The sequence below is a fragment of the Eriocheir sinensis genome, chromosome 52, assembly GCF_024679095.1.
Source record: "Eriocheir sinensis breed Jianghai 21 chromosome 52, ASM2467909v1, whole genome shotgun sequence".
NCBI lineage: Eukaryota > Metazoa > Arthropoda > Malacostraca > Decapoda > Varunidae > Eriocheir > Eriocheir sinensis.
Genome location: NC_066560.1, coordinates 6,136,100 through 6,151,147, shown reverse-complemented (window position 1 = coordinate 6,151,147; position 15,048 = coordinate 6,136,100). Strand labels below are relative to the sequence as shown.

At 40.0% G+C, this 15,048-nt stretch overlaps 2 protein-coding genes across 5 annotated transcripts; one reads left to right on the top strand and one right to left on the bottom strand.

Moving 5' to 3' along the window:
- The first annotated feature begins 2,918 nt into the window (after window positions 1-2,918).
- On the top strand, window positions 2,919-8,717 carry LOC126982976 (small integral membrane protein 14-like). 3 transcript variants are annotated; one of them, XM_050835344.1, is made up of 5 exons: window positions 2,919-3,085; window positions 4,638-4,721; window positions 5,940-5,988; window positions 6,399-6,550; window positions 6,875-8,717. In XM_050835344.1, the coding sequence occupies exons 2-5, from the start codon at window positions 4,647-4,649 to the stop codon at window positions 6,911-6,913; spliced, it is 315 nt and encodes a 104-aa protein (XP_050691301.1). In that variant the 5' UTR covers window positions 2,919-3,085; window positions 4,638-4,646; the 3' UTR covers window positions 6,914-8,717. The 3 variants fall into 3 exon arrangements, with proteins under 3 accessions (XP_050691301.1, XP_050691303.1, XP_050691302.1); XM_050835346.1 differs by lacking the exon at window positions 2,919-3,085 and adding an exon at window positions 3,226-3,278; XM_050835345.1 differs by lacking the exon at window positions 2,919-3,085 and adding an exon at window positions 3,291-3,341.
- On the bottom strand, window positions 7,739-14,885 carry LOC126982972 (WD repeat domain-containing protein 83-like). 2 transcript variants are annotated; one of them, XM_050835338.1, is made up of 8 exons: window positions 13,988-14,885; window positions 13,066-13,170; window positions 12,548-12,683; window positions 12,234-12,435; window positions 11,740-11,872; window positions 10,467-10,606; window positions 10,136-10,236; window positions 7,739-9,995 (listed from the first exon to the last, which is right to left on the bottom strand). In XM_050835338.1, exons 2-8 carry the CDS (start codon window positions 13,145-13,147, stop codon window positions 9,878-9,880), a joined length of 912 nt encoding a protein of 303 aa, XP_050691295.1. In that variant the 5' UTR covers window positions 13,148-13,170; window positions 13,988-14,885; the 3' UTR covers window positions 7,739-9,877. The 2 variants fall into 2 exon arrangements, with proteins under 2 accessions (XP_050691295.1, XP_050691294.1); XM_050835337.1 differs by having other exon boundaries at window positions 13,992-14,885.
- Between the last annotated feature and the right edge of the window lie 163 nt (window positions 14,886-15,048).

Genomic DNA, 15,048 nt, shown 5'->3' with positions numbered 1-15,048 from the left:
TCTCTTCCATTTTTTCCCTTTCCTTTCCTTCTCTTCTAATTTCCCTTTCCTTCCATCTCATTAAACTGAATACGTGATAGCACCAATGTAATATAATTGTGTATTGTTTGGAAGGTGATATGTAACTATATGACTTAATTGGTGTTTCCTCACATACCAATTATAAGCAGGTGATGAGTGCAACACGTAAGATGATATAAGACAAATTAGTTTACTAGAGAGAATTAAGCTAATTGGACCCAAGAAGACACTGACCCCGAAGATTAAAGGAAATACATACGAGCCGATCGATGAGTTAAATTATGATGAATGAAATGGTTTAATGAGTGAAATCAATGTTGTGCTGGAAGCTTCCCCTGGGGTCTATGGGCCTCTGGAAGACTCTGAGAGGAGCGAGCAGGGGCAGGCGGGAAGTGTTGCTAACTCGCACATATTTTTCCTACATGTTCTTGTATGATCTAATATATACTGTAACGTTCTAGACTCTACTGTTCTGTATATATATATAGAAGAAGAGGGCGAGAGGAGTCAGTCCCAGTCATAGTTAAGCTAGTGGCCAGTGAAGAGTCAAGAGTGAATTGTTGCCCTACTAATAAGGAAGAATATTAAACTCAGAAGCTGTGCAAGGTCTTTACATATCTCCCTCCCACGGAGTCTTGTGACGGCGACACCAGTGCTGCCAGATGCAATGACTCCCATTTCCCCAAATCCGAGTGCCAAAATTCCCCATTTTGGACAAAATTTCCCCATTTCAAAAAGTTTGGTTTTAATTGAGTTTTATTTGAGTTATAGCTAAAAAAAAATACCAATTTCTTTCTACTTGTAGTATGGACAATAGGATACTGGGATAGTTAACTGAAGATCCAATTATATTTATGCTGAACACACTTTTAATATGAAAACTTAAATACAATAATGAAAAACATAGGTAGTACACTTCTCTCAAAACTTATTATAACTTTAAACTTAAATGTAGCATTGCTTAGTTAACCTTAATCCTGTATCATATACATGATTCACTCTGAATCATACATATCAGAGCTTTCAGAGGTCATGCGTTGGAGAAGGGTGATACTTACAGGGAAACTAAAACAAAAATCCTCTTTCAAGTATCGCCTAGTATGGAGCAATCCAACCAATGTTTTTAGTTAACTGAAAGATCCAATATCCAATAAATATATGTGACACAGTCACAGTAAGGGAGCTGTCTCGCGGGCGGCGGACGCGAACTGGACGCGTCCACTCACTTCCACTCCGTTATCACTTGTCTGTTTCCTACTAGTGGCTACCTCTTCATCTTAAAATTATTATATTTCCATAGATACATCCGTTAAAGTTATTATGTATCATATTATTTATATTGATGTGTTGAAGAATTACCAAACTAAGAGAAAATGCTGCTCCACAATGAAAAATCCCCATTTTTTCTAGTAAATCCGAAGTCGCATATGAAAATTCCCCAAAAATGGGCATGAATTCCCCATTTCCCCATCAACATCATGATTTCCCCAAAACTAGGGAAAATTCCCCAAATCTGGCAGCACTGGGCGACACGGAACCCAAGTAATACGTCCGGCATAACGGTTAGTGCAAAATATGTTTATGTGTTTATGGATTTATATGCCAAGATTTAATTGAACACGGGTCATTCCGAGTTTTGAGTTAATCGTATAAAAATGCCTTAATGGTGCTTATATATATCAGTGTCATGGTAATTAGCTTTCTCTCGCAACTTTCTCGCTTCTATAGTATTTGCTGTAACTATAGACGTCCTTAATTGTCTTTACTTTTTCTTCGTAAAACAGCATATATGTGTACACTAGCTAAATTCTCGTAATGAATAATGAAAGGCGCGTAGCATTCATAGTTGTTATATTTGTAGTCTCCTTGGTAATCCCTGGCACACGTCATGTTAACCCCCCTGGCCATAGTGGTTGCCTGCTAGGATATATAGTCTACTGATAGGCAACCAATTAATTAACGTACAGGAACGAGTCTATTATAACGAGCTTGTATACAATTAACACTTATGGTGGCAGCCTAGTATTAAACAGAAGAGTCTCGCAGCATTATAATTAACAACGTACAGCTTCAGAACATTGGTGCTTGAAATGGATACCAACATATGAACGCGTCCTACTATCATAATGAGCTTGTATACAAAACTATAGTCTTAATGGATGATTGTAAGCTAATGACAGGCTAATATTAAACAGACTACATAGTCCTATAAGCATTTAATAATAACGTACAGCTTCAGAACAAATGGACACGAATTAACGAGCAGCCTATATATAATTGATTCAACGAGCTTGTATATGGAAAACTACTTAATGGATGGTTGTAAGCTAATAACAGGCTATAATATTAAACGGACAATTCTCAAGAACAATCGCTTAATACATCAGAACAAACACATTACTTGGCAACAGGAGACCCATAACAGATTACGTAAGACATGGGCGCCAAGGTCACTATTTAATGTCAGGATTAGGGACACAGAAGGAAGCATAATATTTGAACAGTGCGTAATGTAAATAAACCTTCAGTGATTCATGGTGGCGTGGATAATTAAAGGAGGTGACAAACTGATGGAGCAGCTGGATATGTATAATTAATGGCCTCAGCTGGAGCGGAAGTGACAAATGAATGATATATACTTGCCATTCGCCTTGGGATAGGGTAATGAGGGAAATATCATAGTCAAAACACTGGTAGATGAGAATAGAAACAAAGGAGGAGGGTGAGTACTAGATAAATAGGTCATATAAAAGAAAATGAAGGAGAATGAGAAAGGTTGACAGGCCATTTATAAATACCTCTGTGGGATAGGGTGCTGAGGGAAAATTTATAGTCAAAACACTGATAAATGAGGATAGAAACAACGGAGGAGGGTGAGTAGTGAATAAATAGGTCATATAGAGGAAAATGAAGGAACAAAAGGAAAGGTTGGCAGCCCTGAGTGACTGAGTCCGTAGTGCAACGTCAGCTGTAGTAAACACTAGCACGGCCCTGGCACCTGGCGCTAATTAGTGGCTCCCTGCACTCCCTCACTCACCTGGCGCCCTGATAAGCATAAACACAGGTACAAGCTTGCTCCGGACTAGGTGAAGGCAGCTAGATCCCACCCCAGTGCTGCAGCGGGACGTAAGGGGTGACGGGTGACAGGGCGGGGAGAAATTTGTGGCAGCTTGTTGGTGTTGGTGGGAGGAGGCAGGCGCGTGAAGGCCAGGAGGGGGCATAGCGGGACTCTGCCCTCCACCCGCTGTCCTGAGTTGGTGGGCAGAACCGTGGGTGGTGTTAAGTGTATTACAGCCATCGCGCGCATCCGTCACGCTCAAGTTGTCAGCCAGGCCCTTCACGGTGGATGACAAAGACGTCACTATATATTTTTTTCTTGTAGTGAGGGTTTCAAGGCATTGCTCATCGCCGTCACTCGCCCACCCAGAGGCTGTTTGTTCCTTCTGTTGAGTAGTCACGCAAAGTCCCTGCAGGCACATCTTTCATAATTAAGGGTTAAATAGTTTTCTATATTTATACTTTCAGCTGTAGTTCAGTGAAACCAGTGTTGTGTTGACAATCTTGATGGTGTTAGTAATTTTCACAACTAAATTTAACCTCTCTCTCTCTCTCTCTCTCTCTCTCTCTCTCTCTCTCTCTCTCTCATATATATATATATATATATATCTATATATATATATATATATATATATATATATATATATATATATATATATATATATGATGGTCAGTGTGCAGTGATATATTTTATTTATCTTTTATTGCCTCTGCATCATTTCATGTGATTTATTATTATTTTTTTTTTTTACATGCCTGCCTATTGCACCAGTAGGCTTTCTTCATGGGCCAGATGGTCGGCCCAAGCCCGTCGTGGTGCAGGCAATTTTTTTATAGTGGTGCCAGTTATGTTTGGCTCATGCTGCCCCCCGGAACTCATTCTCGATTCACTGGATGGTTTCTTCTAGAGTCCAGGTTGATGGGTGGTCTTCTGGACAACATGTGGGTAGTCTTAGGTCACTCGGCGGTGACTGAAAAATGCCAGTGGGGATAATATATCTTATAATATATCCTGTCTCCACTTTCCTTCTGCCTCATTTCACATGATTAGGTTAATCTCATGTATAATTTTTTGTTACTTGTACCAGAGCACCAAATGTTTTATTCATGGCTCTTGTATAATTACATTTTATGTCATTAGTAATAACCAGAGGTATCATTACATGGTAAAAGGTATTGGTGGTGGAGGTGTAGGAAGCCACAAAGAGTAGGAAAGATTATACTGAATAGAAAATTAATAGCATGTATATCTTAAGCTTTACAGTTATTTAAGTTATCATTCATATCTAATTTGAGTTTATTTTCATATTAAATATTAATGGTGTTCTCAATTTTTTTTAAATGCTTAAATTTCTGTTCAGTAAACATTAATTAATATACTAATATGTAACTAATGTTTATAGTGTCTATGTACTCTCTATGTCTTAAAAATTTTCTCCAGCTTGATCAATTCAGGGATACTGTCTGCCCTAGTGATGCAAAGTATTGGGATGAAATAAAGCACATTATGAAAAAAAAAGAAAAAAAAAAAAGGAATTAACAACTTATTCTTCCTTCAGAACATCAAGATGGCTGATGGAGGATTTGACCCATGTGAGTGTGTGTGGAGCCACGACATGGCCATGAGGCGACTCCTCTCCCTGGTAAGTATTGGTGGATCGATTTCATGGCTGATCTTTTTTGTTGGGCAAGATGTGAGCCACTCCTTCTCTCCATCCTTCAGAACAATTCCTAATGGCTGTGATTTCTGAAAATAAGCAATTTATGTGTACAGAAGAAAATGGAAAATGCTTTGGGTCAGATTTAAAATTTATAGTAGATTTGTTATTCCATGTTATTTGTTTCATTTCTGAATTCCCCATGTCATGAATGCCTTCGCAGCCCATCTGGCAGCTTCCCACCACCTGTCGTCTCCCCTGATAACAAGCATGGTGTATCAGTTACAGAAACTATACAAAAAGAAACAAAGCATTACATATTGTTCTGAACTGATGGGCAGTTAAAATCACTTTTTTTTTTTTTAACCATGCTTAGCTTGAATATCAAATGTATTTTTATATTTTTAGATTCTTTCCTTTTTAACATTTTTTACCTGATTCCAATAGCTAGTTCTAACTAAATATATAAATAAAAACACTGATTAATTCATGGAGCCAATGGATGTTTTTCCGTTCAAATGTTTTTATGGATTTCTTTCCCTTTTAACAATTTTCTTTTTTACCCAATCCCAATGCGTAGTTAGTTCTAAATAAATAACAAAAAGAATAATGACAGTTGATGATCCAAATTGGTTTTGTTGCAACATCTGTCTTGAGCTGTGTGGCAGAATGCTAGGCTGCCCTTGTGTGAGGGCTGAGTGAATGACGTGTCCTGAGTTTGTGATAAGAGAGGACAGCTGGACTCCTTACCTCCTATATATTCATTCAGGACTCTCTTTACCCTCATGTATTCATTTGCAGTACTTGTTCTGCCTTTTGTGTATAACTTAATTTTTTTCAATTCAGACAAATACTTTTAAGAGCAGTCATATCACTAATAGAGTCTAGTGGTCTATGAAAAGGCACTTTCCCATCAGTGTCATGTCACAAAATATTTGATGTCTTGTGAAAATACTTTGTCAGTGTCCATTATCTACTGTTACTCACTTTCAGTCAGAGGCACAAACCTATATTTTTGGACCTAATTATTTTTTCATTCAAATTTACACTTCTCATTTATGTTAGAACCCACTACCTGTATTGAACATATACATCATGATTGCCAGAGGTCCCTAGTAGTCTTGCAGTCATGACAAAATGAACTTCATGATTAAGTTTAATACTAAAATAAGGATTTGCTCTGAATATTTTCTTCTCTTTCAGTTGCGGCAGTCTCAGAGCTACTGCACAGACAATGAATGCTTCACAGAGTGTAAGTCTCAGGGACAGTTGTGGGTAGTTTAAGCATGAGCAATGGACAGACTTTAAGATAGGCTTTCAGATGTTCACTTGATAGAAATGTACGGCTTGATACTGATACTTTGACATGTGAACGATAATTTATGAGATTGTCAGGGAGAATAGAGTATATGATCGTCAAGAGTGGGAGAGACTCTTAGCCTGTCCAACCCCCTAAGGGAAAATATGGACATTAAACAAAAAGAAGAATGTCTATTATCTTTACAAAATTCACATTAAAATCCATAACCTTCTATGTGAAAGTCTGAAGTATTGTAACAGATTTAGTCCATGTATGACAGCTGCCAAGAACTGTATGATGCAGAATGTAGGGACCCTTGAGATCCTAAAAAGAAATCAATTGTTGTCATTAATCTCTTGCAGTGCCAGGGCCAAGATCCTCTATCAGTGAGAGTGGCATGGAGAATACGATGCTGCTGGCTGTCATGTGGACCTTCCTTGCTTTCTTCCTCTTCATGATGCGTCCCAGCTCCCTGCGGTCCAACCCCGATGCCAAGCCTGCTAACAGTAACCAGGTAAGCGACTTGTTATTCAATGTAAAGGGCGTGTGGGGCTGTATATATCCACCTTACCAGTTAGAACATAAGAACGTAAGGAGTCTGCAAGAGGCCGGTTTGCCTATACAAGATGTTCTTATGTATATATCCACCTTACCAGTTACTACTTGTATGAAACGTGTGTTAGACAGGTATACTCACCAAAACACAGATGAATTTTGGTTCAAGTTGTGATGCTCCCAACTTAAATATTTTTGATAAGAAGGAGGAAAATTTACTGCTTCTACAGAGATATAAGAAGGAGTTGGTCGTTCAATGCTTGCCCCTTGATTCTCCCTCCAGGACAATGGCGCTCCTCCCTCCCCCCCTACAGCCAACTAACACATGTGCTGCCCACTTGGCTCCGGATTCACCCTCAACCCTAAGTGACCTTCGTTCCATGTAATATGTTTCTCAGACTTTCCAGATTTACAGCAGTATGAATAGGGTAAGAAATCTGCATATTTTTTTGTTCATTATTTACTTGTCTGTACTCCTTTAGGTTTGATGTACATCAAACTAAAGGATGAGGACTTTAGAATCTTGTAAGAAAGGTTGGAATGCTGTTTTTGACTGCAATGGTGCCCAGAACACGGTGTGGCACAGTGCCAGGTTGGGCAGTGGCAAGCATTCCATTATCACTAACAAGGTTGTGATAGCGCAGGTTCTTTTGGCACTACCTGTACAGCAGTTCAGGATACCAAGATGTCAGTTGTTTTTGAGATTTAGTTATGTGAAGTGAAACTCATCTGCCAGCTTTAATAAGAAACTAAGACGTGTACTTAGTGTCATCTCTCACTCCCGTGAAGACTTTAACAGTGGCGCTGCGCCGGGCTGCCAAGCTCCCTGCAGGCGCCACACTGCCACCCAGTGCTTAGTCCTCAGATGACTTTAAATTAAATGAAATTTATATATGTTATAGTTATTTTGTTACTGCACTAGACTTCATACACTTTGATTTATATTAAAAATTTATTCTCTTCTTATTAATATAAGTTATCAAGATCTTGACTATATTTATATGCATAACATAAACAAAGGATTTTTTTTTTTTAATATATATCTAGTCTACCTATATTAAACATAAACATGAAATATCCGGTGACCAGGCTCTGTTGGTCTGAAGTAATATAGATTTCTACAAACCTCGGTGTTAAAGGTTAGAAGTACCCCCCCCCCCCCCCCCCATGCTCTGTTCGAGACAAAACTACACCCCCACCAGTACCCAGCCCAGGACCAGCACCCCCGACTCAGGGCTGCTCAAAACTCACTGGCATTATTCAGCAGACCTTACCTCCCTCTCCCAGTACTGTGCTTCATTAATATTCTTTTGTTTGTTGATATAGTGTGTGAAAAGGGGAATTTTCCATATGGCTAAGACGGTCAATACAAGCTAGAGTACTTTGGCTTATGCTGTTTGAGGGTGTTTATATATATTCTTTGGAACATTATTGAATTTTTTTGTGGGTTGGATTTGTTTGCTGGGGTTGCTGCTTGAAATTTAGTTATTGTTGACTTGATAACTTGCAGTGGTACAGTATGATGAGCCTATTAAAGAATACTTAAACAGACCAGCTTTTTCCAGAGCATATAATGAATGACATGCTTGATCTTGACAAAGTTTACCTTCTGCCAATATGGTGCAGAGGTTGGTTACTGAATGCATTGATCTGTAAGCTGCTGCAATGTTTCTTAAGCTTCTGGAGTGGCTACCCAGCTGGCTATTGGTCTTTCATTACTAGAGGAAGATACTGAAATAAATTGTTAAGTATCAGTGGCTTCATACGTTAACTTTTGGGTATTGTGAAAATGGTGAATAAAAACATGGCGTTCAGGTTGTCTAGCAGGTGAAATTAAGCGCATTGAACATTTAGCCGATTTTTGAAGTAACTCTAAAAGCATCAGTATCTACAGTACTTCCTGTTTCAAAATGTCAATACTCTTATGTCATAAAATAGTTGTAATTAGTTACTTCAGTGTCTGAAGTTGTTTGTAGTATCTATATATTGCACATAAGTTACATACTTCTTACTGTCTTCCTAATTTCACCTGCTCTAACAGTCACCCTCAATCAATCATATACTATATAGGAAAGGTTTGTTATTGTCTTGAAAATTCAGTTTGCACAAATAAAACCTGAATAATATTTGTCTTTCATTATAGTATAAGCATTAAGATATGTGGTAGTCTTAAGATTTTGACCACTCCTGAATACTGGGGAATGCCCCCCTGAGATGAAGTGGTCAGTACACCTAGCTACTAATCTGCAGGCCTGGGTTCAAATCCCAGCCAGTGGGCAGTAGGTCAGTGGGATGAAGATAAGTCCCAGGGCCACCTGCAGCTATAGTGTATGCCCCAAACTTTATCTTTACATTTGAATAGATACTTTTAGCTCCATGAGGACTAATTTGGATATGATTTACAAAGATTTGACCTTTCCACAAATATTTATGTTCCATGGAAACTAATGTCATATTTTACTCATGTTAGGGTAATAAATAGGATGATTGGAAAATCTGGGGTTTTATAAATTTAGTTTTAAATCATTATATTAGTATACGTACATTATAAACTGGATTTTCAGGTACCGTCATTCTACTTAAATGTACTATAGTTTTTTTTCTTCACATGTATATCAATGGAAAGACTTCAGCCAATGACAAGCTGGCTGTCTACTGTTGACTTTCTAACATTTTCATCCAAGCTAAGGTCTGTTTCAGTCAAGTAGTCAGTATCAGCCCATGCCAACAGAGGTGTTTGGAAGAACTATGGTTACCTCCCTGAACACCAATTGTTTTGTATCCAAGCATTATCAACTCAGCCCTCGACATTTGTTATGATTACAGCATCATCAATGGCCACATGCAAGGTTCCACAAATCATCAATGGTCCTACATCAGACAGTGACTTCATGACTTATTGCATTCATTATGTCACATGCTTTTCCACACCTTCTTATCATTTGTCAGCTACCTGACATCCTCCACTGCCATTATGTTTTCAAATAATCTTTAGTTACATACAACTGTCCTCTGGTTACCATTAAAGGATATAACTTGAAACAAGTCTCGGGGAAAATGATGGTAGCATGATGGCCCACCTTGTATGAGGTTGGCAACTCGCATGACCACGACCACATGACGATAATGGTCAGACTGATTCACCATCTCAGATAAATTCTCTGAGTTTCATCCCCACTATCTCCCTGATTAACTTTTCATAGAGTTATGATAAACACAAGGCTATCAGGGGAACGTCCTTACTGCAGCAGGAAGTCATAATGCAACTGAGTCTACCATACTGTCTTCAGGACTCTGGATGTGCCGACCACAGCCACACTTGGCCCAGGGAGGCAGTGAGCAGGAGGGGCTGGGAGGGGTGGGGGCTCAGGGAGCAGACCACCTCACACCCTTGGTGCTCTAATCTGTAAGGGGAAAGCAAGATTTTATTGTTAAAGGTCTTAGATTTGAAGTTGGTGCACTAATCACTAAGCCACAGAAGAGATGCTGTTTATAACAATGATGGCTATTATTATTACTGCTGCTGTGGTGCAAGTTTACTCACTTGTTGGTGAGTGTGGACTGTACGAGGTCCCAACAGTACACATAGCCGTCCTCGGAGCCTGACATCACATGAGTGTCGGAGGCTGTGAAGCAACTTTCCACCTGCAAAACATTTGAATGAAATGAGCCCTCCACCTAAAATGCTGAGTCACCTTTGAAAGCACAATAGATGTTAAAATAATACAAATATTCTTGAATGTATGTCAGGGAAATATATGTAGTTTCTATAATTTAACTTATCTTGCATTTGTATGGTTATTTGAGATACCTATAAAAGCATGTGTAGCTGTCTTAAGAGGGATTTCTGAAAAGGGAGGGTGGTGCAATTTTACCTTATAATTTTTACTGTTATGACCTGAATACTGGGCAAGGAGCTCCCCTGTCTCCCTGTCCATGAGCCTTAGGGAGGACCCGGAGCTGGAGCTCAGGATGCACTGGCTGTCCCCACTGAGAGAGGCACACACCACACCCTCTGGAACCAGGCAGGAAAGATTATTCAAACTCCCTTCCATAATGACTGGTCCACAGCCTTCTTTAGCACAGTAGTCAGTCCACAGGAATGATATCAAGTCTTTGCCTCATATATGAACACATACACATACTCATATACAGGAAATCCCCTATATACGAAAGGGTTAGGGACTGAAAAAACCTTTCGTTTATCGATTTTTCGTATATCGAAGCCATTTCCCCCATAGGATTGTTAATAAATAGGGGGGTTAGGGACCAGCGCCAGCAAAAAAAAAAAAAAAAAAAAAAAAAAAAAAAAGTTAAATATAACTATGCTTAAAAGCAATTTACTACTCACAATACAATGAAACGCAAGGCTCATAAATAATTAAAAACAATTACCATTTCCTGTTCCTTTACTGTTATAGAAATGCATTACATATGTTAGACAATCCTCTAACTCGTCACTACAACTCATCACTTAACATTGCCAATGTTTACTTCCCAAGCTGTGAAAGGCCAGTTTCGACTCGTGTTCAAACACGTGCAAACAGTACACCACCGCACCACTCAAGCCCCCCAACCCCTCCATCACCCTCACGCTTCCTCACGCTGGCTGGGATGTGTTTTGATTCGAGTCAAGCAAGGGGTTCACAAACTGGCAACGCTAAGTGATGGCGTTGAAGTGGAGGGACTGGACATGGACACTTGCTGCCTAATCACTGCGAAAAGCGTGAGGTTGTTGACGGCGGCGCACCGATATAGACATCGGGTCGTAAACAGTGGGCGCTGAAACTGTCATTTTTCAGATATGCGAAGCATGTCTTTCGTGAACCGAAAATTGTCCTATATTTTTCACTTTCGTATATCCGAATTTTCGTACATCGAGCTTTCGTATATCGGGGATTTCCTGTATTAAAGATAAATATATTCTTCCTTTCATACCTCTGTCAGAACACTGAAATATAAGGTCAATATCCTCTAATCATTGTATAATCAGCTAACCCAATACCTTACAACTACTCAAAATAACCAAGTACATCCCCCAACAGAAATAATGGGCCCAAAGAAGCTATGAAGGATAACTAGAAGCCCATTTTTTTCATTTCCATTATAGGTATGTACTCAAGATGAACTACAAGATATAGTACATACCGCCAGTGCAATTTGAGGTCAACTGGCCATTCCGCAGATCATAGACTCTGGTGTAGCAGTCAAGAGATGCAGTCAGTATCAGGTGGGATGAAATGCTCACCGTCATCACAGAATCCTTGGCATCATCCAGTGTCTGCCCAAGAAACCAATACATTTTAACCCCTTGACTGCGGATTTCCTACAAGAAGACATCACCAAGCTACAGGGATGGAACAAAAAGTGGCTGCTACAATTTAATGAAGTAAAATGTAAAGTCGTGCACCTTGGGAGGGAATATCCTGCATACCGATACCACATGGGAAACACTCCACTATCCACCACAGAGGCAGAGAAAGACCTGGGACTATATGTGACCAGGCTACCAGTGAAAGCCAAATCTGTGCCAATCGCAGCGGACGGGTTAATATCCACCCAACACATTACACACAATACATTATAAAGGATACATGTAACAACAGACAGCTCACAAGCCCTAATACATCGTGGCCACTCACCTGAATGGGATTATTCCTGCGGCTACGCAAGTCCCACACCTTGACAGTGCCGTCCATGGAGCCAGAGAGTATGACGGTGGACTCCTCGTTGAAGCAGACACAGTTCACTCTTGCTGCATGGCCACGAAACTTCTGCAGTGACTGTCCTGTGCTCACGTTCCACATCATCACAGATTTATCCATGCCACACGATCCTATGAGTCTGGACACAGCAGAGATATGACAATATAATATTCCACTAAATTATATGGACTTACGTGTCTAAAACTTCTCTGCATTATTGGCAACACACACACACACACACACACACTCACGAGTTGTCGCTGGAGCCCCTGGCATCCAACACTTCATAGCCATGCCCAGAGTAGGTGTGCAGGAGGGTCCCCTTGTGAGGGTTCCACAGCTTTATGGACTTGTCTGAGCCACACGTGAGACAATAGCCGCCATCCACTGAAAGGCAGGACAGTGTGGACTTAACTATATAACTAACTACCAAATGCCAGTGACAACAACCAATGGTACAGTGCAAAATATATATAATTTTATCACAAACGATTAAATCTAACCAAACCAAATCTAACCTAACCTAAGTAAAGTAAATCTAAACTACTCAAACCTGACATGTGCCCCACTGTCAAAATGCTATTCATGGAAATAAATACTTCGATACCTACCCCCTGACTGTATTAAAAAATATAAATCATGAAAGTGATTTGCAATGGTACAGCAATATGACAGTTGAATGTGCACAAACTACTTCATATAGCACAAAGGTGTCCCTCATGGTGATATGGGTGTACTTCTGGAGTAATACCCTTCTACACCAACTCACCATTGAACCTGACAGCCCTCACTGTCCCCTGCTTGCACGGCATCACCCTCAGCAGGTGGACTGGCGGACCCTCGGCTGACATCTTCCACTATGGCTGAACCACACCTGCAGGACAAGTGTACATCATTAGTGGGATGGGGATCAGTGTGACACAATATTTACACAGAATTTACATAGAAAATCAGACAACACAGACCCCATGGTCCAGACTAGGTGATCAGTCCTTACACCTAAGTGATTCTACATTAAACCCGGTAGCAGCGGGGATCATGTTTCTTCTTAATGGTCCCTCCAAGCGAGAAAAATGAGAAAAAATCACCCCTCACACAAACCATTCCATAATATATATCAAAGCATTTGTGATCAGATTATGTATAATTTATTTTTGGGAGTTTATATCATGGCACAAATTTGGCCTGTCGCTGCTACATGGTAAAGCCACAAATTTGGCCCGTCGCTGCTACCGGGTTAATAAGATAGCTCCAAAACTTTGCATTTCTGCTTTAGTTAATATTAAGTTGAATGGTGATCCACAAGAAAACAGTCTTGGTTGAAAGCTGGGAAAGAAAAGAGAAGAATAACGAAAGGCTACAATGGAAGGAAGATCAAGGTGGTACAAATTAAGCGTCAGAGGTCAGAAAAAGAAGAGCATCAGTAGAGGAACAGAGGGAGGTCAGTGTACAAGCAAATAGTGAGGTCAATCTTCGGTAATTGTGGAGATTCACTACGCGCTTCCAAAATACGATATTACGCCTCCATATTATACTTAAAGGACGAAATACATGTCCCTTAACCATAATATGAAGGCGGAAAATACCCAATCTTCAGTGTTCCATGGGCCGGCTGGGTAGACCATGGAACCAAGCTGGGCCTCTAGACCCACAAAAGATGCAGGTTGCTCAAGACTGTGTGTGAAACTTACTTACTTAGCTGGGCAGGGTTGTTGTGTGTTTGAGGACTTGGAAGACGATGACAGGAGTGAAGAAGTGAGGTCTTGCGTCACGCCCACCACTCGTGTGTGTAAACAATGGCACGTGGCTTTTGAGTGAGTGTGTGTGTGTGTGACTGTGTGTATATTGAGGGGCATTGGTGGTTTTCTGGGAGGTTTAAAGGCTAATAAAACACATATTTGACATTAAAAGAGTAGTTGGTTACGTAGGAAACGATAAACAATGGTACGTGGGGTGAGTGACTGAGTATGTGTGTATGCGACTGTGTGTGAATTGAGGGGCATTGGGGGTTTTCTGGGAGGTTTAAAGGCTAGTAGAACACATATTTGACATTAAAAGAGTAGTTGGTTACGTAGGAAACGATAAACAATAGCACGTGGGGTGAGTGACTGAGTATATGTGTGTATGCGACTGTGTGTGACTGTGTGTGTATTGAGGGGCATTGGGGGTTTTCTGGGGAGGTTTAAAGGCTAGTAGAACACATATTTGACATTAAAAGAGTAGTTGGTTACGTAGGAAACGATAAACAATGGTACGAGGGGTGAGTGACTGAGTATATGTGTGTATGCGACTGTGTGTGACTGTGTGTGTATTGAGGGGCATTGGTGGTTTTCTGGGAGGTTTAAAGGCTAGTAGAACACATATTTGACATTAAAAGAGTAGTTGGTTACGTAGGAAACGATAAACAATGGCACGTGGGGTGAGTGACTGAGTATATGTGTATGCGACTGTGTGTGTTGAGGGGCATTGGGGGTTTCTAGGGAGGTTTAAAGGCTAGTAGAACATATTTGACAGTAAAAGAGTAGTTATAGTTACGTAGGAAACGAAATATCAGCGCGTTATAAAGCCAATCTTGTCTAAATCAATTAAATGTGATATATTTTTTTCTTATTGAACCTGTATACCTCCCTTCTCCCTTGTTGTTTACCTGCAACAATAAACTATCAATCAATCAATCAATCACTTTTCTTATCTCCACATCTGTTTTTGACCTGTAACACTTTGTATCGATTATTAGATCCTCCTCCTTTCT

What these genes read in the sequence shown, in the direction of transcription:
- LOC126982976 (XM_050835344.1), top strand. Translation starts at nt 4,647, where the DNA reads ATGGCTGATGGAGGATTTGACCCATGTGAGTGTGTGTGGAGCCACGAC. An exon ending in TGAGGCGACTCCTCTCCCTG is followed by an intron (nt 4,722 to 5,939) that starts GTAAGTATTGGT and finishes CTTCTCTTTCAG; the next exon opens with TTGCGGCAGTCTCAGAGCTA. An exon ending in AGCCTGCTAACAGTAACCAG is followed by an intron (nt 6,551 to 6,874) that starts GTAAGCGACTTG and finishes TTCTCCCTCCAG; the next exon opens with GACAATGGCGCTCCTCCCTC.
- LOC126982972 (XM_050835338.1), bottom strand. Translation starts at nt 13,147, where the DNA reads ATGTCAGCCGAGGGTCCGCCAGTCCACCTGCTGAGGGTGATGCCGTGC. An exon ending in GACCTCAAATTGCACTGGCG is followed by an intron (nt 10,607 to 11,739) that starts GTATGTACTATA and finishes GCCTGGTTCCAG; the next exon opens with AGGGTGTGGTGTGTGCCTCT. An exon ending in ATAACAGTAAAAATTATAAG is followed by an intron (nt 10,237 to 10,466) that starts GTAAAATTGCAC and finishes AATGTTTTGCAG; the next exon opens with GTGGAAAGTTGCTTCACAGC.